This window comes from Anabas testudineus, chromosome 17, assembly GCF_900324465.2.
Source record: "Anabas testudineus chromosome 17, fAnaTes1.2, whole genome shotgun sequence".
Classification (NCBI taxonomy): domain Eukaryota; kingdom Metazoa; phylum Chordata; class Actinopteri; order Anabantiformes; family Anabantidae; genus Anabas; species Anabas testudineus.
In genome coordinates this window covers 9750894-9771383 of record NC_046626.1, presented here as the reverse complement: position 1 = coordinate 9771383, position 20490 = coordinate 9750894, and the positions used below count along the sequence as shown (strand labels likewise).

The following is a 20490-nucleotide window of genomic DNA, read 5'->3' as shown; positions in this document are numbered from 1 at the left end:
TAAAACAGGATAATAACTCAAAACACAGCTAAACCCATCCAAGAATGGCTAAGAACAAGTCATTGTACTATTCTGAAGTGAACTTCAGTTCAGATCCAAATCGTATTGAAGCTCTGTGGAAAGAGCTGAAACATGCAGTCTGGAGAAGGCTCCCCAAGGCAGCTGGAGCAGTTTGCTTGCAAAGAGTGGGGCTGTCGACAGGTGCAGAAGTCTTATTGGAAGTTATAGAAGTCAAACCAACCTAAAAAGGTTCTGCAAGAAAATATTAAGTTAGAGGTACCATCATTTTTTGTCAATGCCAGTCTTAATAGTTTTTTTTATGCTTCTCTTGAACAACAACAACTCAAAAGCAATGTCTCATTGTCATGAGTTAACTTTTAATCAGTTTTATTTAATATACTTGTCAGTTTCAAGTTATTCCAGGTTTGTTTTTTTAACAGAAGGGACCAACAATTTTGTCCACGTCTGTAAATGTACTCTGATAATTTCCATTGTCTACTTTATACCTCTACACAAATATATTTAACAAACAATTGTGCCTTTTTATGCATATAAATCACTTAATGATACATAACTGAAGGGCTGTTCTAATGCATAGTCATAAGTCTAATTGTGCTTTCGATACCTCAAACACATTTTTGCTTCTGTACAATAATACTGTACTTTTTTTTGTTCAAAGTATGATTTTGGTTGGTGATTTTTAATAGAGCAGGCTATGTGTAGGTTCTAAACTGGCATTTTTATTAAAGAAAATAATCTTGAGTGATCATTTTCATACCAGTGCAGTGAACCACTGAGGCGCTAACACGTGTGATAAGAACAACTTTTCCTCTGGCCAGGTGAGGGCGGTGGAGCGCCACTGCCACTTTAGTAACGACAGAAGAAGAGTCGGTTCTGTGACGTCACCGGTGTGTTTGGGAGAAGGCTGGAGGAAGATGGCGGGGTCCAAGGTGAAGCAGGACATGCCTCCTCCGGGAGGCTATGCTGCGTTTGATTATAAGAGAAATCTACCAAAACGAGGACTTTCGGGTACACACGCCACACAGTCATTTATTTAATATCCAGGTCCACACATTCAAAACGGGTATTTATAATAAATTGGCTCGGGTTTGTGATACGTGCTGCTCAACTGAACAGAGGCTAATGCTAACGGATCAGTGTCAGTGGAAACAGACGCTACAGTAAATAATTAAAGCTGTTGTTGGGTCTTAAATTGATCCTTGTTACATTGAGAAACAAGTCGGTATTCTTTACTAGTATTAGATTGTTCAGTATATGCTTTACGTATTCCTGCAAACTGCCCCTGATAGCGATAGATGTTTGCTAACCAGCTAACATTAGCACTTGGTTCATTACGGCTTCAGGTCAGCGGTAACTTGGTTTAATTGCTTCAAATGAGAAATCAACGCTAGATTTAGTTTAATCCAGCCCAATTCAACAGCTGTGCTTAAGCACAGACAGCTCAGTTGTTATGGTAAAGTCAAAAATAACTAATACATTAACCGGAGGTGCTACACTCAAATGTGTGACCCATCAGATTCTGTGCCGCCGATAAAAGTAATAATAAGTGAGAAAAAGCTGACAAGTGAGATGATAGTTTCCATGAATCTACATGCTCATGATGTCTGTTATTTATTAAGTTGTGTATATCGTCATAAGGTCATATATTTAACTACAGTCGCTGCTTTTTCTAATCGCAAATCAAAGTACAACATGCGGAAGTTTTTACTGTGATAGAAAAGGTTAAAGAGTTTAATAGGTCACAGAATATATTGTAAGACTTTTGTTTAACAGTATTAAAGTTACAAAAAGCAGGTTGTGAGCTGAGGCTGCTATATGTTATTTATATCATACATGCTCAAGATCTGCAACAGTTATGAAAGGATTTATTTGGATTAGCAAGGTTTTACACAAATAAATTACTGAAACGCAGTTATTTCCAGTGAAATAGACAAAATACTACATAGATCTTCTACAGGCTGAGAAGATGTGGGCTGAAGCAGCTTTAGCCTGACCTAATGTCTACATGATGAAGGAATCATCAAATAGTCACATTTTACAGGTGAAGATGCTGTGCAACATCAACTGCAGCAGATTTCAACATCTTCCTCAGACAACGACATAACATCTGCAGTTTCAACAATTATCCCACTTGTGTTTCAGGCTACATTTGAATTCTAAACCTAAAAAGTGTAAAGGTTGTGCTGTGTAGAGTGTCTTCCCAGAAAACTTAGCATATGAGAAGCTGACAGTAGTGCTATTTATTTTACCAGCTGTAGAGATTCAATTATTCTTTTTAATATGAGGGAAGAAAACAAAAAATAAGGAGCTTGTTATTCATTTGGCTCTTAAGTTTTCTTTGATGTATATCTAAGCAACATTTTTAAAACAAATACAATGTCATGTTATGTGATCGGATAATGTGGCAGGGGTCTTATTCAAACAGATTTATTAAACAGATTCTTTAATCAACAGGATATAGCATGTTTGGTGTTGGCATCGGCATCATGGCGTTTGGCTACTGGAGGCTGTTTAGGTGGAACAGAGAGCGGAGGTAGGGAAGTTCTTGTAATTGGTGCTTTGGGATTTAGTCACTAGCAAACTCTGTGTTGTTTACGTCGAGCTAAAACTAGAGATGATGTCATGTGTTCGTGTTTTGCAGGCGCTTGCAGATCGAGGAGATGGAGGCCAGGATAGCTATGATGCCCCTGCTGCAGGCGGAGCAAGACCGAAGGTGAGAGACATACGCGCACATATTGGGCTCAGCGTTTGGTGATAAGTATAGGTTAGCTGTTTTTTGTAACCACTGGATTTTTTCTTTTGCCAGAACCTTACGGATGCTGAGGGAAAACTTAGAAGAGGAGGCAATTCTCATGAAGGATGTTCCAGGTTGGAAGGTAAAGTAAAGCCATTTTCTCTTTATTGTGGGTACATTTCAAAGCCAGGGTTACATGTGCAACTTCTGTATTTTTTGTATTTAGTAATAGCTGTTCCTTAAAAACACTGGACCTCACTCAGTGATATGTTTTTAATTTATTAAATTAGCTGTTTGTCAATTTTTTTTAAATGTATTTCTTGACATTATTTCTAAGCTATAAAAAAATCACACTGTAACCTCAACTTTGGTTTTAAAGCCAAGAAGCTGTTAAAAGTCTGTTGTCTGGTCCCAGGACACGCGTCCTCCTGTTTTTGTGCCTGAGGGGGAAGTGGTTTACATCATGTTTCATGGTGATGTGCTATGTGAAGTGGTAGTATAGCATTCATTAATTTTAAACTCTGCAACAATAAGTAGGCTTTAAAATTTTTAATTTCTTCTCAATTTCATTGATGAATGAAATATTTAACACTACTTTTAATGTAGTTCTTTTGATATGAAATTCCCAAAATGTAAAGTAAAAAAAAATAAAAAATCTCCATGTTTATAGGCTGTACATACCTTTGTGTCAGAAATACACTGAGTACTGGGGACCACATTTTAAGAGTTATCATAGAAGCTGAAACATTATCTTTTTTTACCTTCATAGGAATGATTTTCATTATAGTAATATTCAGTACTTTGAAACAGCATCAGCCTCTGTAGTACTGTATAGCTAGATGACATTACTATAGTTGTGGATGTTTATACTGAGGTACACAAACAACTGATGTTCAGATTTGTTGGCCAGTGTTGTATAATGTATATGTAAACGCCTACTTATCAAATACCTATAAATCTCTAGGTTGGCTTCAATTGAAAGTATATTTGTATAGAATAGTCACCACAATCAACAATTGCCAACGCTGCCAACAGTACATGTAATGTCCTTAATATATATTCACTGTATTAACACCAGCAGCACTTTGAACATTTGCTTATCCAATTGCCGTCAGATCCAGACGCAGGTCTGTGCTGATGCAAATTTCTTGTCTGAAAATACTACAGGTTGGTGAGAAAGTCTTCCACACAGATCGCTGGGTCCCTCCTCTCTCGGACGAGCTGTTCAACCTCCGGCCCCGTGAGGAGATTTTAAGCAAGCGCTTTGGCCTCATGTGGTACGTCTAAGCACCACGTGACCATCTTCCCCAGCCAGTATCGTGGGGACCTAAACCCTCACTCAGTTCAACTTGTAAATGTTCCTTATTAAAGTATCTTTTTCTGTACTTCAGCCTGGTGTACTTGGCATTATTGCTTCAGTTTGGTGTTTATACAGTGGAAAATACATTTATTCAACCACTTGTGCTACATTATGACTTATTTAAAATAAAACTATTGTACTTCTAAGTGTTAAAATCTCAAGTTCATCTAAAGCACATCATTAGCTTAAAACTACCAAAATAGACATACGTTAGGTATTGAGATCAACTCCACCTTAATCAGCACCAACATGAAATTCCTTTAGGAGTTATGATGCAGTCACATCATGATGAAAGGAGCCATTTAGTCATGATCTGAGTGCCCATTAGTAAGAATCTTCAGCTCTGCTTTGGTAAAACACTTCCACATATGAGTTGGATAACACAGCCACAGATGTACACCTGCCATGAAATAATTCCAAATGGGAAACTGAGCAGCCCCCTCACAAAAAAAACAAACAGATGTATGTACTTCCTCTTTCAGAATAAAGGCTTCATGATCTTTAGGTTATTAAACTTGAGTAGCTTGTTGAAATTTCCTTTCATTGGATGATACCAGAAAAGTATTTGTGTGCTCTTGCATGTTCTTTGTCAACATTAACATCTTTAAGTTCACAAAAACTAAAGTATTTCCAAATCAATAAAAAAAAAAAAAAAAAAAAACTAGTGAGAAATAATTATCACTTCCACTTTTATTTCCAAAAAATGGCAATACAAGTGATCAAACATGATTATGAACTATGATCATGTTAATTTGTGTAACAATCCTACCATTAGGTCATCTGTAATGTAGGTAATCTATTACATTTACTCAAAGACTGAATTCAGGAGAAATGTCTGTTCCTGGAGCTTTTAGCTGGGTCATCCTGCCCCTGCCCAAACCTCATAAGTGGACATCTACTTTCTGTAGAGTCTCTCGAACAGACAACTGTTACAATGGCTTCAAACTTGTTAGCAGGATCTTGGCAGGTCCCCCCCTCCTGTAGTCACTGGTTACAGCTGCACATTGGACCTAAAACCAGAATACAGGATATTGTAAATAGCCTAGAAGGTTTTAGTTGCCAGTCCCAACCCAACCTACAGGGGGTAAACTTACCTGGTAGCTGCACCTGCATCCATCATTGTCATCTGAAGCCACACACTTCAGCTGCAAGGAGATCCAGTGAAGCCTCAGTCAGTTCCCTCTAAAGAAAAAGATGGAAACAGATTAAGCCTGGTAACTAACATTTGATTTATCACAACAAACTGCATGCAACACTATTCATGAGTCTGAAACTCACCACTTATGTGTAAAAAGGTACAACAGCAAAACTGAATACAGTCTAGACACCTTACACAGAACTAATGTGGAACATTACTGGAGCAAATTTGAGGACTAATGCAGTGAACAGAAGTGGACTGAGCACATGATTTAAGAGACCGTTTTTGTGAACTCAGGAGGTGGAGCACTACAATCCAGAGGACTTCGATAGAAACTCTTCAATGAGATAGGACGTGGCATATTTGTAGGTGACATCTGAAGCAGAGGACTAAAAAGCGACTAACTTCAAAGTATTCATGGAAACAATGAGATCTGGATTTGAAGGATGTGAGCAAAGCAAAAGGAGATTTTTACCTCACGTGCATTGGCCTACTTTCTCCACATATGATCTAGGCAAGAGAGCAGCTTTCATCTCTGATGAGCACTTGTTGGTAGGCACAACACTTCACTCTCCAAGGACTTGTAGGTTTTTGCAGTGGCTGACTCTTGAACGTAATGAAGCATTAACATGACCAGACACCAGCTCATGTGTTCCCAGCATTTCCACGAGCCACTTTAGAAGCTTTCAGTTCAATCTCACTCATCTGGCTGATCTGAGTTTTGAGACATGATTCAGTGGACCAAAAGCTATTTTCCCCCATGCCTTAGGAAACAGTCAATTTAAAATAATTTTGCTTAACTCTTCATAAAAAAAAATTTTAAAGGCAAATTGGGCTAAACAGCCAATTTAGGATTAAATCAATATGTAATTTAGGTACTTTAGAGAGGTGACTGATCTCACGCAGTAACACATGAGCGTACAGCTCAGCTTTACTCCCCATGCGGTAGTCTTGAAAGGCAAAGGAATCAAGGTTTTCCACACATTCTGTTTAATAGGCTCCATGAAGCCAAACTGACAAAAAAAGTTGATCATACAAAGAACATAAAGTACAAAAATGTTCCCGGTTGAGATTACTTTGGGGAAACGAAGATACAATTTTCGATCACTTTAACAAGATTAGTCCATTTTACAGCACATTTAAAATGCAGATGTTGAGCAGAGCACAGAAGATACCTTGGACAGACTGTAGCATGCTGCAATTTGCAACTTCATGAACAGCCGGCCACTTCGGATGTGTAGTTCACCAGTCTGAAAGGAATTCACTCTTTTGGGAAATTGCACATACAGGAGGCCTCAGCTATATTAGGTTTTAATAGTAAAAGGAATTTAGCATAAAATCCCTCAAAGGTCTGTTTAAGAGTAATCTCCTTCCTCACTCAGTTTAAAACCTGGCAGGAGGTAGGTCAGCTGTGAAGACTGACTTTTTTTAAAAAAGGAAAAAAGAAAACAAAAGAAATCAAAGCCCCATTGGATATTTCAATATATTTACATAACAAAAGAAAATCTACATAAGGAATCAAATCAGGCAACACTTTAACGTGCTGGACACCGTTTACAGCGATGTTTGTAGCTGTTCAATGAAGCCATGTGGAGAGACTTGATCCCTATACTGGGACTTATCAGATTACAGATGCCTTTTAGTTAAACGAACTTTGAGGAATAAAGATGCCCAATCAAGCAGCCGTGAACTAATTTGTAACATGGTTTAAGGAATGACCAAAACTCATGGCTACACTTTTAAGATGCTTGAGCTACTACAACAAAACTACAAAACTAAGGTCAACAATAACACGTGGACATTTTTCTTGAGGAGCGCATCTTTGAAATACAGCCAGCCAAGTGATGATCTTGAATCAGGGAGATGTTTACTCGTGTGCAGCTGAGGATAAGAAGTGGGCACACAGGTAAAGACACTGAAAGTTCCAACACTGGTGTTTCACAACAACCCTTTCAACCCAACCAGACAGTCCAAAAAAACCCTCCCTCATTTTTGCATTAGGGGCTCCATCAGCTGAGATACGAGCAGTAGCAGAATAGGTAACATTAAGTACTTGCTAAAGTGTATGAAACTGTTTGCCAGCCTTTGTCACAGGTGCAGGGCTAGCAAAATTTGGCAACCGTGAACAGAGAACTGATGTGTGACCAGTCTTCATATGTTGGGGCTGCAAAATTGACTAAATTCAGTATCTGACAAGGTAATGTGGTGTATGAATCTAAAGCTTATTGCAAAGATCCCTTTTCAGTTATGAAATAGCTGATTTTAGGTTAACTATACCAGTAGGAATACTAAAGTGTGGTTCATTAACATTACACTAGAATTTGAAAATGACAGCCCCAACATAACTACAGAGTAGAAACTGCTTATCATTCATGCTTACCATAGCTGTCATATCCATCGCGGTAGGATCCAGAACGGTCACCATATCCACCCTGACCCCTGCAAATCACATAATGAATTAATTCACCAACTTATAAACAAATTTTTTTAAGGCTCAAATGTACATCTTCACAGATTTGTTACCTGTTTTCTCTGTAGCCTCCTGAAGAGTATCCTCCACTTCTGTATCCTCCGCTTCCACCAAAGCTCCTCTCTCCACCACCAAAGCCTCTGTCGCCATAGCTCCTGTCACCGTAGCTTCTGTCGCTACTGTATCCTCCACCTCCAAAGTCAATATGTATTGACAGCAAAATAAATATGGAGGAACTTATATTAGACTACTCAAACCTAAATGTGTTTGCGGGAATTTGGTCCTCACCTCTGGAGTAGCCACGTCCACCTCTTCCTCTGGATCCACTGAACCTGCCACCTCGTGGACATGAGCCAAAACCTCCCCTTGTACGTCCACCCTTACCTGCCTCATCCACACGAATGGCACGGCCATCTAGAGTCTGGAAAACAAAGTGAATCAATTAAAACAGCCCATTTTTTTGGATATACGTAGACTATTAAAGGGCACTCTTCCACAAGTAATAAAAGTTTCACTACTATACTATAATTAACATCAAATATAACAGATTAACACTACATGTGATCTGTAATGGTGTAGTGTTTATTCACCTTGCCGTTCATGGCTTCCAGTGCGTCTTTAGCATCCTCTGCGTTATCGTATTTCACAAAGCCGAAACCACGAGATCTTCCTGTCTCTTTGTCTCTGATCACATCAACTAAGATTTAAGAGAAACAAGCAAGTTAACGAAAAACTCACAACACACATTCCTATTAACATATCGATGAATCGTCGCCAAATGAAATACGCATCGGATGATTTACCTTTTTCGATTGTTCCGTATTTGCTGAAGGCTTTTTCAAGAGACTCCTCGTTGGTCTCGAAGCTCAGTCCTCCGATGAACAATTTACCCTCGTCCGACATGTTGAGTGTAGCTTAAAACAAAAAAAGGAAAAAAATAAGTCAACGACTCAAATATAGAAAACATGGCGCCGTTTGCCGCGGCTACTAAAAGTAGGTCACGCCGTCCCCACCTATATAATTATGAGTTCTTTAAATCTACCGGAGTCCGGCATTTATCAGTGCACTAAATACGATTAAACACAAATACGCACATATTTAGTTATATGCGTGTACGTTAACACCAGTAAGCGATCGACGAGGTCGAGTTAGGCCTCGGGCCTGTAAACGTGGTAGCATGTTAGCAGTTAGCTTTTTCTCTCGGCGCCATTTTGTAGCAGCGGCTCCTTTGTTTCCGACCTACTTACGATGGTTGCAGCTGCGGATACAGGCCCCGATTTCAGGCTTATCGTTATATAATTGGCCCATTTCACGACTATAATTAGGTAAACGGATCACATTTCACACACCTTTCCATTTTCTCTCAACAGCAACACAAAACAAGTCATTTCCAGTAGGATTAACTAAATACTGTTGCAGTAATTAACCACGTCTAATTTGCAAAAACGTGTCCGCAGTTTCACCGCAGTACTAAATATTTTAAATCCACACATTTAGAGATGCTATTAGTCACATCTTGCTAATAAATGAGAACATGTGCAACTAACACAAAGCCTAGACAATAAAACTGAGTAAAAGTGAAGCGTAAAATAGCAAATTACCTTTTGGCTGTCACAGATACGCGATCGCTGCGGAGCACGGAGGCAGGACGAATGAGGGAGGGAGAAAAGCGCGCTCCGCTTTTAAGGCGCTGCTGGCGGCTCTTCCTCGGTCAGTGCCCCGGTCACACGTCGACTCCACACCGCCACCTATTGTACTGGAGGGGCTAACACCGGGTTTTTATACACCAAAGCAAATAAAGTGACGAAGTCACTGCCTAATGGAAGAAAGTTCACCTGCTGTCGTGGAGGAAGATAAGGCATTCAGTTATTCCTCATCTATTATAATTATCCTAATATATTAGGAAAATATTACCAGATGTATATAACACAATTAAATATACCTTGATGCACTTAGCCCTGTGACAGACTGGTGACAGCTGGTATTGGCTCCAGCACTCCCACGACCCTCAATACTAAAAGCAATCAGGATAATTGATGGATGGACTGACAAAGTGTACGATTTGTATGATTTGTGTAATTTGTAGGTGTGTCCACAACAACAATCTGGGTCAAAACAGTTGTGTTGGTTTATAAAGTTTTATAGACTTTGTGCAGCTGTCATCTGCTCAGTTCTGAATGATACATAAAAGTGCTGAAATGAATTAAACAAGGCTAAAACCCTCAAATATGTCCAGGTTTTCTATTTGTTTCTTTATTCTTAGGATATTTTTTCCCATCCTTGTGATGATATTTTAATTTTGCATAATATTTGAGTAGGTCTTCATCTGAACAGCACAAAACATATAGTTTACATTCAGCACATGGAGGTTAAGGCATTGTAATACATTAACAAACATTAAGTACAAAACATCACTACGTTTAACGTGAACATTTACATTTGAACTTTTAGTGACATGCAGTATGCTACAGTGAAGGCTATTGACATCGAGAACCAGACTCAGATGAACTACATGCTTGGTGCATGAGACTCCTCCTCCTTCTTTTAAGCTTACATTCTTCAGAAATATTCATAGTTGAAAAATAGCAACAAAGCATCTCCCCCTCAGAAACATTTTAGTAGCCCTGAGTGCCTTGAGTTTCCTCTGGTCATCAACAGAGGCGCCCACACTCATCAGAAAGCTGCCACTACATTCACAGTGGGTGGATCTGGTCTGTTTCAGGAGACTAGGGATGATGGTGACGACGTTGGTACAAGTGAGTTGTTTGTAAGAGGCGCGAGTTCCGGCGAGTCCGTCTGCGAAGACGCCTCTGATGCATAAGAAACTGGAGGTGTTCTAGTTTACAGTGCAGTGTTTCATTCTCCTCTGTGGATGAGTGGAGGGAGTGACTGTCGTCACCTGCATGACAGAGAAGCAGTAATGTGTTAGACATGCTACAAATGTCAAAGGTGAAACAAAACCTCAATGAAACAAAGCATTAAAAGATATACAATAGATACTGTGTGTACTAACCATAATAATCTCCAAAACAAAGTACATAATTAAACAATGAAAAGTGAAAGCCATATGTTTTTTCTCTCTTTACGCTGCAAGAATATTTAATTATAAAAACCTTCAGCAGAGCAAATGTGTCACATAATTAATGGCAAATATGGAGTTCACAACTGCATGGCCACAGGTTCAAATAAACAGAAAACTATCAAAAGAAAAAACTCAACATAAGAGCGAACACATTTGCAAGTCACAAGTTACAAGCAAGTCACAATTATTGAAATACATATTAGAAGTAATAAAGGGAAGGAAATAAACAAATTGATTGAGGTTCCCTCGTTGTGAGAATCTGTTTGATATTTAGAAAAGTACGGAGAGTTTGGTGTCATTTAATACAACTGGACCTTCCTGTGAACAAATGTGGCCATGTTTGACATAAATGTAGCTTGAAACTGTCTCTTTGTTATATTTATATATATCTGTTATTTATATTTAGTCCTAACGTAAAGGCAATACATGATAGAAGAAATGAGTCCTGCAGTATGCCAGTACCATATGTTGTCACTGTTTATTCAGTAAAATTACATTTAATCAGGCTGACCTGGAGCTTTATTGGAGTGTTCTTCCCTCTGGGCCACCAGTGGTTTGCTTCTTGCTCTGTTGGTGCTCTCTGCTATGAGCAGTGGGTTGACCCGCTCTAAAGTGGAGCTGTGGCATTGCTGAGGAGCAGGTGAAGCCCCCTGGTGGTTGTAGGCAGCTTTCAGGAGGTCATTTAGAATGTGGAGAATAACAGCGACGCCATGTCGAGGATGGCTGATGCTGTTCTGACTGCAAGGAGCCAGAGTGCCTGATGGAAAAGCGAAAGAGCAGGGGGGAATGAGAAAAAGCATGGCATGGATGAATGTAAAAAAATAATATAAAACCTGTAATGTAAAATACTGCTCACACACAGACTTACCAGAGAAAGTCCCAGAAAAGACGCCTGGAGAGTGGCTCACAAAACTTTCTATAACTGCTCCTGGTTGTTTGCTCAGTTCTGCAGTCGGTGGTGCACGAATGTTACTCTGGAAATCAAAAAGAAAATGTTTGTCTCCCATTTCACCGTCAATGATGAGGAAAAGAAGTAAACATGGTAATTCTCAACTGGCTTGATATATCTTATATTAGCAATGCTAAGATCACAGTGGTTAAGCCTTGAGAATACATTGATGTTGTAATAGAATATCTAAGGACAACCTCTGTGAAAGTTGAGGCTGGCGTGGGGCTCAGGGGTCCAGTACTGGAGCCAGTGGGAGCAGGTGAACAGACTGGTGCAGCTGCTCGCACTGGACAACTTGGATGTGGGAAACCAGCGGCCAAAGAAGAGGTTGAAAGAGGACAGGAGGGATGCAGAGATGACTGGTGATGGCAGTTTACAGCAGGGACCGAGGTGGATGAGTGGGAGTTGGTATCTTTTAAGTTGAAGGCGGAGTCAGCTGTGTTTGGGGCTGGAGTGGAGGTATTTGAAGCAGGTGAGGTAGTGGAGGACCAGGTCAATGCAGAGTTAGGAAGGCTCACAGCTCCAGTCTTTAGTGGGCCCGTTTTGTGCTCACTGCTGCTCTTAACTCTCACATCTTCATCCTGCTGCAGCTCTTTTACGTCCTGTGCTGAAAGCTGGAGCTGCACATACATCACGCGGGCGCCAATTCCCAGGTTAATGGTCAGTGGTGAGCGCCCAGATAGGAAGTCACTAATCTGCAGGACAGTCAGGAGAGAATCACTTCAGACATATAGTCATATTTATAAAGATCACAGTCCTGCTTGATTTGGTGACAGCAGTGGTTACTGGTGATAACAGCAAATGTGCTTTAGTCCTCAAGCAAACAGCTAAAAATCTGACAGAAGTATAGCTGCTGTGTGTGTTTGCAGTGCAGGTAGTAATGTATTAGATTACATTGCATTTTATTCATTGTTTCTTGTAAATTTCTCTACATTTGAATGGATGTAGTGATGTAGCCCCATTAGTGGCAATAAAAACAACTAAACACAGAAATAATTAATGAATACAGATCATAATTAATACAGTTTTGCTGTTGTCAGCAGCTTGTGTGTTGTAATTTTATAAAAATAGCTCATATTTCATAAGCAATATGACCATTAGAAACCCACCAAGATGACCTATTAGTATGAACTCATGTTACTCTGTAAATTATGCAGTTTCATGCCTTCAACAAGTGTCTCTCTCTAATTTACAGCAGGTAGAGTCAGACATTAAACTAACTCACTCACTCACCTGGACCTCTGTTAAACTTTCCAAAACGTCCATCACAGTCCTCTCAAGTCTGTTCGTGGGACACTGTGGCAGCAGAAATGAAGTGTGATTACATACAGAATGGAGAAATTATAGCAAGTAGTCTATTAAACAGGAAGCCAGGAGGATGTGCTCCGGTTAACTCACCACTAAACCAGCTTCCACGACGGGGACCAGGGTCACTTTGCTGCCATCTGTCAGACCGAAGTCCAATAGTCTCCCTCCGGTCAGCTTCCTATTTATATATAAACGGAATAAAAATGTCACTTTATTCATCCAGTGCAGTCCAATAGACACGAACATGTGCCCTCAACTTGAAGACTCACCTGTCGTTGTGCAGGAGGACAAATTTTTCTGTTTGCAGTCTGAGTTTTTGGGCGATACGTGTCCTCAGTCCCTCCACCGTATCTCCTCGGGGGACCATGAGCTCCACAGGACTTCCAGTGGTGGACGTGATAGACAAACGCATGGCGGACTGACCGGTGGAGACCCCAGCCCCGCACCCTACACCCCTGTCCGGGGTGAAGCTACAGACGCCCCGCTGCTGCTGCTCCATTCAGACGTCTGACTGGGACCGGATCAGAGCCAGGTCGTTACAATCAAAAGCGAGAGTTTGTCAATGTGACATTCGTCCTCATGCCTCAGTGGATGCTGTGAAGTAGCTTCAAACGTTGAAAGAAATGCGTAGAAGACGATTAAAGCACGATTTAAGCCCAACAGACTGAGGCAGTTTGCTTCCTGGCTGCGTCGGACGCGGATCTACTCCTCCGAGCGTAAAACACCCGGACCCTGTCACGGTACGCCCCGCCCACATGCACACACCACCAATCAGCGGCGGCCTCGACGTGGTGCCGTTCAATCAGAATGCTCCATTCCCACATGGCCCCACCCAGTTCGGTTCCTCACTCGCCATTCATAAAGTGATGCAATCTGCACAGCGCAGCAACATTTAGTACAGGATGTCATCATGTCAAAATCTCTATCTGATTTCTCAATTACAAGGTGCAGAGATTACAAGATGTTTAAATGTCAGACGTTCATTTATAGTATTACTAATTAGTAATCCTACAGTGACTCAAAAGCTCCATTAATATGTAGAAATAACATGTAGAAAATAATGTATCTCCTAGATGATCACCAGCAACCCTGTCCCACTGTAGGGGGGTTTCTGACATGACACACACTAACTCATCTGCATGTGTGTGAGACAGTATCACTTATTAATTTGTGCAGCTTAACAGTCATAAAATAATAAGCTCTATCTTGAATTATATAGGATACTAGGCTCTTTGGGTGACTCACCTTGAAAAACCAAACAATCTCCTTCATTTCCTAAGTTTCTGGTCTTTGCATAAGGGGATTCAAATGCATTCATATGCACTAACAACCATTGGCTTGAAAATTACTTTTCATTGCTGACTCGCATATTTATGGATGGATATCACAAAATGTTTATTGATTTACAATAATATATACGACTCTGGACATTTTAAGACATGTTTAGCTAAAATCTACAGTAAAGAAGAGCTTGTAATCTTAATAGCTTATAGAAATAAAGTAAAATAAATAATTTTACTAAGCTCCAAACTTAAAACAAATTAGAATTAATAAATACTTCATGTTCACTAATTCAGTGTGTAAAGAATTTAAAGCCAATTTCCAATTCCTCACTGTTTCCTTTACAAGGTCATATGCTGAAGCTTTTCCCGTCATGCATGAGGCTGAAGACAGGGAAACATCCTGACCAGTCCATTATGTGCACAAGTATGGATGCTGTCAGTGACTGGTAGGGAGTGCAGGAAGGAAGTGTCAACCCCTTTGTGTTCTGCAGTCTTGCGCATCCTCATCTGTTTAGTATTCCTCTCCCACCTCTGGTCCACAGCAGGACCTCGGGCTGCACCTGTCACATGATGCACAGAGGAGAGGACCAGCTTGGAGTAATGTGACGTAGGAAGCCGTAGAGAGCAGAGAAGCGCAGCTCCTCACTGCAGCTAAAAATAGCTGCACCCACAACACCCCTGCTTTATCCAGCATGAGTCATTCCACTCTGTTATCACCTTCCTTCCTCCCTCATCTCACCCCCCACTCATTCTTCTCCACACTCTCCTAAATACAGACATGTAGTAGTTGTCTCATTTTGTCTTTTGTGTCTGAAAACAACCAGCCTACAAAACAGCATCTATTCATTCTCTCCTTTTCTGTTGCTCCCCCTCATTTATTTATATATACATATATACATATACATGCATATATATATATATAATACTAATAACAGTGAATCAAAATAAAAAACCCTAACCCCATCTCAATCTTTGATGGTCTTCACTGGAATTCAAAAGAAATCCCACACTGACCCCTTTTTGGTCATTTCTCCTTTTAAGTCACTCGATGAACTTGATGTCTCTGCAGATTGTGATGGAGAGCCTGTCCTCCCCTGATTCGCCCCCACACTCACTTCTGTCTAACATTTCCATGGCAGCATAAAAACATTTCTCTGAGACTAGTGAGGAGGGAGAGGTTGCTGCTTTACATTCTTCGGGTTTCGCTGAGAACAATTCCACAGGATGTCCTGCTCTCCAGAGCATGCACAGACGCAGCTCTGACGTCAACCATCGAGCAGAACACACACATACACACACATGCACACACACACTGTTCATGTTCTCCTCCACATTCCTCACTCTCCTACAACATCATTTCCCAGATGTTCTAGTCTTCTGGTATGTTACACCTTAGAGTCCCTGGAGACAAAAGCAGCTGTATTACTGGTTCTTCATCTTGATCTTAAATGCATTAGTCTTTAATCGTACTTGGAGTGAGAATCTGCCCCAATCGTTGCATTGAATGAATTCCTAATAGCTGTCTTTGGCCCAACCATCTGTTTACCCACGCAGCACAGCAGACCCCAAAATACAATTTATTTACTTAATGTTTATTTTTATCGGAACCAGAAGGAACAGTTCCACATACCAAAACATTTATAGCCTAATGCCTGACCCTGGTTGAACTGAAATTGAATTGAAAAATACAAAGAACGGAGCAGGAAAGTACATACAATACATACAACACATCACAGAATAAAGAAAGAATGGTTTTATAAAATCAGCATAAAACTCAGATCAGACCATTCATTTCAAAAGGAGTGGTGCTGTCCTAAAAGCAGTTTAAAAGAGCCTAACCCATTCAGTTTCAGTAGTTTACATGATGATCTTCTGAACAGAGGATTTACACATCCTCACATTCACCCTAAAACAGCTGGGGCAGAAATAATAATAACCAAGGCACCTAGTTATTTAAACATTTACAGGATGACTTAACTTGTAAAAATGTAAAAACATTTTCATATTACGCAATTACACAGTATGTAAGCAACATAATTAAATTTAATTATTAATTAAATCAGTTGTTTTTATCAACTCTATTTAACATGAGCTATTATCACTGCAGTGAAGGGCTGGGAGTGACACTAACAGTTCTAATTTGACATTTGAAAATATCAACGTCTATTAGTACATCTGCAGGGTTACAGGAGCTTTGCAAAGAGACAGCTATGCATGAGATCATTATGATTTTTATGAAGAAAACTTTCACCTTTTCCTGTACTTCTACCATACACCTATAATACATGTAGATACGAAAGGTATTCAGATAATTACAGAGGCAACAAGGTGGCACGCTGGTTAGCACTGTCATCTCACAGCTAGCAGGCTATGGGTTTGAACCCCCACATGTTTTAAAGGTCTGAGCAGTGCAGCTAATGGGTGTTTAATTATAGTGTATCTACAAGGACATTAAGAGCTGGCAACATTTTTTTCCTTTTAAACTGTACAAACAAGCTTCAAGATCATGAAACCCATGTGCTGTGTTTCAGATGTTTAAAGGGTGCTCTCAGCCACTTTCAGTAAATTAGACCTTTTATTTAAACAAGTGGAAAAAGTCCCAAATAATGCATCTCATGAGAAGGCGTGAAAAGCCCTAAACCTTTACAAACACATGACATTCACATCTGACCTTCCTGAATCAGATGTGACACGTCAGTACATACATGTAGGTCATTCTGTTGTTGTGAACTGAATCCTCCCCCTCAAGTTAAACCTCTGGTCATATGTTATTTCTGTCACACAACCAGCTGTTGTTTGATCCAGTTTTCTAAAGTTGTGGGGAAAGGCTTCTTCTTTACTTCAGACTAACTGTCCCTCTGTGTTCTGTTACTATACAGGTACAGATTAGACGCTGTAGTGAATGATGTTCCTTTTTCATTTTCATTTGTAGAAATAAATACACAACAGGATAAATAACAATGAAAATGACTTAAACTGAATGATATCAGTTCATATTGAATGTCAATCAGTCATCACTTTCATATTTAGGCAACCTGAGACTAAAACAGACCCTCTGAATCTTTGGTCCCCAAACAAATTCATTCCACATAAAGAGCATTACAGTTTCGTTTCCAAAGTGGAAACTAATCAACCGAGTAGAAACCTGTTTTCGAGTTCTCCAAAATTCCCATGACATATAACCCCCAGTGCACAATACAGACATAGTAGTCATATTAAAAGATTATTAATGTAGGTCATTGGGTCAATACATGTGCAAAACCAGGAAATCACATTTTACACATTTTTACATTTGATCATACTGTGGGTATGCAGTTTTAGAAAAATCACATTGGTTCAGTGCAATTGTGATTTTTCATTATAAAAAAATGTATTACATCTAATAAATATGAAGCAATGCAGTTGTACTTTTTCTCATACAATTAAATCTTGTACAGTGGTGCAGGAACACCTGGCCGCAGATTTGTAATTTGACGAAACACAGTGTTTCATTACTTCAGCTGAGTTAAAGAGATGTTAAACTATTCTTTAATTTAGGTTTGCTGGGAGTGGTCCCATCACTGGATTTGACTTTGAGAGACAAAGAACTTCCGTTTTAAACAAAGTGCACCTGAAAACATTGGTGCAACGCTGCCACCAGGTGGTGAAACAGGATATTACCCATCCCACTGTCTTTGTGCGTCTTGATCTGGCAACAAGGAAACACATGCACAATGAAAAGAAGCAAATAGAAAACAAAACGTGAAATACACTTTATGTAGAATCGGCGTGTTTCCACGCTAGTAACAGTCTAATCCATCAATCGCTCAGTCAGCAGCTGCCATTCATGAGCGACCACCCTTCTGTGAATGAGAACGGGTTTTCTCCTCCATCTCACATCATCACCATCATCATCATCATCGTCATCGGGGCCGATCACGTGGTGCGTCGGGAGCGGGCGGTGGGCGTGTCTAATCGCGTGTGGTTTCATTCATAACTACGGTCTTTATTTGAAGCCCAAATTAAAGTATGCAGACGGGGCAGGCAGCCTGTGCAGCGCTTCAAACGGAGTCTACAACCGGGTGAGTCCGATCTGTGTCCAGCTCCCATCACCACCACCACCACCACCACACAGTCAGTGCACATCCAGCCGTGCTCACGGTGTAATGTCATGTCATTATATAAGATGTGGGATAGGTGACACGGCCGGCTCTCGATAGATCATCACCGCAGCGTCTGATTTACTGAGACGTGTAGCGAGTGGCCGCGGCGGAGCCCCCGTGTCCGGCACACGAAGGCTCCCGGGTGACTAACGGTGTGTCATTCCCCGCAGGCAGAGAGCGGACGACGCGGAGATGTGGGACAGCCTTGATCGACGGGTTTTCGGAGGAGAGCGGAAGATGCTGCTGCTGCTGATGCTGAGGCTGCTGCTGCTGAGCGCCGCCGGCTGCAGCGGCTCGCTGTAGTCCGCCTGCACAGAGCGGAGGGGAAGCTGCTTCAACACCGCCCGCATAGACCGTAAGATACAGCACATCTGGAGCACATCAGCACTCGGTCACATGCGCAGCGACCCCCGTCCCCCCCTCCTCCTCCTCCTCCTCCTCCTCACTCCGTGCACTGTATGCTGCTGTGTGTCTGATGGATGTGATGTGCTTAAAGAGAGACGTGATGCGAGGTTGTAACATGTCAGTGGAAGCTCACACACACACACACACACACACACACACACACACACACACACACACACACACACACACACACACACACACACACACATTTCTTTTTGTCCACCAGTCGGGGTCAGTGTTTTCCTCTTACCGTCATTATTTCGTGACAAATCAAATGATGATGGAGACCAGAGGTCACTGTTGTTGCAGCCACTATTACCGGGATGCAGGTCAGTGTGGGACAAATGTAAAACAATAATTAGCGTAACCAACCTAATCCACCCTGCACTATAATATTATAGCCTGTTGTGTGAGCATTTTATAGCTGCTGCTTATTTTATCATATTTCCCCCAAATTCAAACCCAGTTATGTTTGGAAACGTCTCAGTTAAAAGCAAATGTGGTTTTGATCACTTCACTGCATGACACTGTAATAACTGAACCATCATGATTTCTTTTTTCTTCTTCTTCTTTCTACATCAGAAATCTAATGAAGAAACCAGTTCTGCTGACTTTGCTCTGACAGTATTAACTGCAGGTTCAATACGACATTAGGTGTTTAAGTAGAGATTCATTGTTTGTCCACATAAAAAAAATAGACAAAAGCTTACATAGCCATCAGACTGATGAGTGGATGTTGTACATTTGTCCACAGAAAGGTTAGTTATTACAGTAAAAGCTAAAAATCTTATACAATGTGATGATAAAATATTGTCATTTCATTTCACGAAGTGGCTTTAAACCACTTTAACTGAAGACTGACGTGTTCCCCGTGCTGAGGTGCGCTGCAGTCATGTTAAAATACAGAAGAGGAAATAAATACAATACAAACAACAACAACAACAACAAAAAGGCAAATTTTCGATTGTTCAGATTTTCCACAGATTTTATAACGTCACAGCATTTTTGTAGCCGTCATCTGCAAAGCTGCTGTTTGCTGTCGTGTTGTAAAAATGCTCGGTCTGAGTGAGAGAGAAACCCTCAAGACACAATCATCCATGAGGACAAAACGACCCACTGACACTCACTAAATTGAACAGAACCAGGATTGGATGTTGTTGTGCAGTGTGCGTGTGTGTGTTTTGCTATTATCAGAGCGTTCTTGCTATTCAGATCCGTCCTCACGCAGTTACCTTGAGCTGTTCAGATATTACATAAAACATGAGTCTCTCATGGTGAGGCAATGTGCGGCAGTGTGAGGGATGCAGTCATGGACTGATGTTACACAAGCCATACTCTTCTGGCTCTCACTGTCTGCTAATACACATCATTTTCTCTGTCTCGGCCTCAAAAGCGCTCAGTGACACAAAACAATCATTTGACAGAGATTTTGAGTCTGAGGTGGGAGTTTGTTGTACGTGATTCTTAGTCATTGTACCAAAAAGAAGCATCGTACGGGACGGGACCAGTGTTCAACTAGTCCCAGTGACAGGTTTATAAAGACAATAACCCCCATGTATTGATGCCATCAGGGTTATCTTTGCTAGGGACTAGGAAAA

The 20490-nt window shown here is 40.6% G+C and overlaps 4 protein-coding genes across 7 annotated transcripts in view; 2 read left to right on the top strand and 2 right to left on the bottom strand.

Annotated features, from left to right (window-relative positions):
* The first annotated feature begins 885 nt into the window (after positions 1 to 885).
* Positions 886 to 4145, top strand: ndufa13 (NADH:ubiquinone oxidoreductase subunit A13). The gene is made up of 5 exons (XM_026375523.1): positions 886 to 1029; positions 2476 to 2554; positions 2663 to 2734; positions 2828 to 2897; positions 3923 to 4145. The coding sequence occupies exons 1-5, from the start codon at positions 936 to 938 to the stop codon at positions 4040 to 4042; spliced, it is 435 nt and encodes a 144-aa protein (XP_026231308.1). The 5' UTR covers positions 886 to 935; the 3' UTR covers positions 4043 to 4145.
* Positions 4146 to 4819: 674 nt separating this feature from the next.
* On the bottom strand, positions 4820 to 9458 carry cirbpa (cold inducible RNA binding protein a). Of its 4 annotated transcripts, XR_003299724.1 has the most exons (8): positions 9325 to 9458; positions 8527 to 8637; positions 8314 to 8420; positions 8012 to 8144; positions 7777 to 7924; positions 7634 to 7692; positions 5210 to 5297; positions 4820 to 5125 (listed from the first exon to the last, which is right to left on the bottom strand). XR_003299724.1 is itself a non-coding variant. In XM_026374741.1 (7 exons), exons 2-7 carry the CDS (start codon positions 8624 to 8626, stop codon positions 7121 to 7123), a joined length of 561 nt encoding a protein of 186 aa, XP_026230526.1. In that variant the 5' UTR covers positions 8627 to 8637; positions 9325 to 9458; the 3' UTR covers positions 6221 to 7120. The 4 variants fall into 4 exon arrangements, 3 of the variants coding, with proteins under 3 accessions (XP_026230526.1, XP_026230527.1, XP_026230528.1); XM_026374741.1 differs by lacking the exons at positions 4820 to 5125; positions 5210 to 5297 and adding an exon at positions 6221 to 7134; XM_026374742.1 differs by lacking the exons at positions 4820 to 5125; positions 5210 to 5297 and adding an exon at positions 6221 to 6503.
* A 394-nt stretch (positions 9459 to 9852) lies between these two features.
* On the bottom strand, positions 9853 to 13748 carry LOC113171381 (midnolin-like). The gene is made up of 7 exons (XM_026373702.1): positions 13332 to 13748; positions 13153 to 13240; positions 12988 to 13050; positions 11952 to 12449; positions 11674 to 11779; positions 11317 to 11562; positions 9853 to 10622 (listed from the first exon to the last, which is right to left on the bottom strand). The coding sequence occupies exons 1-7, from the start codon at positions 13559 to 13561 to the stop codon at positions 10450 to 10452; spliced, it is 1404 nt and encodes a 467-aa protein (XP_026229487.1). The 5' UTR covers positions 13562 to 13748; the 3' UTR covers positions 9853 to 10449.
* Positions 13749 to 18766: 5018 nt separating this feature from the next.
* Positions 18767 to 20490, top strand: part of LOC113171646 (voltage-dependent calcium channel beta subunit-associated regulatory protein) — a 12943-nt gene continuing 11219 nt past the window's right edge. Inside the window, exon 1 of the mRNA XM_026374154.1 lies at positions 18767 to 18842. The gene's annotated coding sequence lies outside the window, so the exon portion shown is untranslated. The remainder of the gene's footprint in view (positions 18843 to 20490) is intronic.

Coding starts and splice junctions, on each gene's coding strand:
- ndufa13 (XM_026375523.1), top strand. CDS start 936: ATGGCGGGGTCCAAGGTGAAGCAGGACATGCCTCCTCCGGGAGGCTAT. Junction 1,030..2,475: donor ACCAAAACGAGGACTTTCGG/GTACACACGCCA, acceptor TTTAATCAACAG/GATATAGCATGTTTGGTGTT. Junction 2,898..3,922: donor AGGATGTTCCAGGTTGGAAG/GTAAAGTAAAGC, acceptor AAAATACTACAG/GTTGGTGAGAAAGTCTTCCA.
- cirbpa (XM_026374741.1), bottom strand. CDS start 8,626: ATGTCGGACGAGGGTAAATTGTTCATCGGAGGACTGAGCTTCGAGACC. Junction 8,421..8,526: donor ATACGGAACAATCGAAAAAG/GTAAATCATCCG, acceptor CTTAAATCTTAG/TTGATGTGATCAGAGACAAA. Junction 7,925..8,011: donor TGGACGTGGCTACTCCAGAG/GTGAGGACCAAA, acceptor CAATACATATTG/ACTTTGGAGGTGGAGGATAC.
- LOC113171381 (XM_026373702.1), bottom strand. CDS start 13,561: ATGGAGCAGCAGCAGCGGGGCGTCTGTAGCTTCACCCCGGACAGGGGT. Junction 11,780..11,951: donor CAGCCTCAACTTTCACAGAG/GTTGTCCTTAGA, acceptor TTTGATTTCCAG/AGTAACATTCGTGCACCACC. Junction 10,623..11,316: donor ACACTCCAATAAAGCTCCAG/GTCAGCCTGATT, acceptor TCTGTCATGCAG/GTGACGACAGTCACTCCCTC.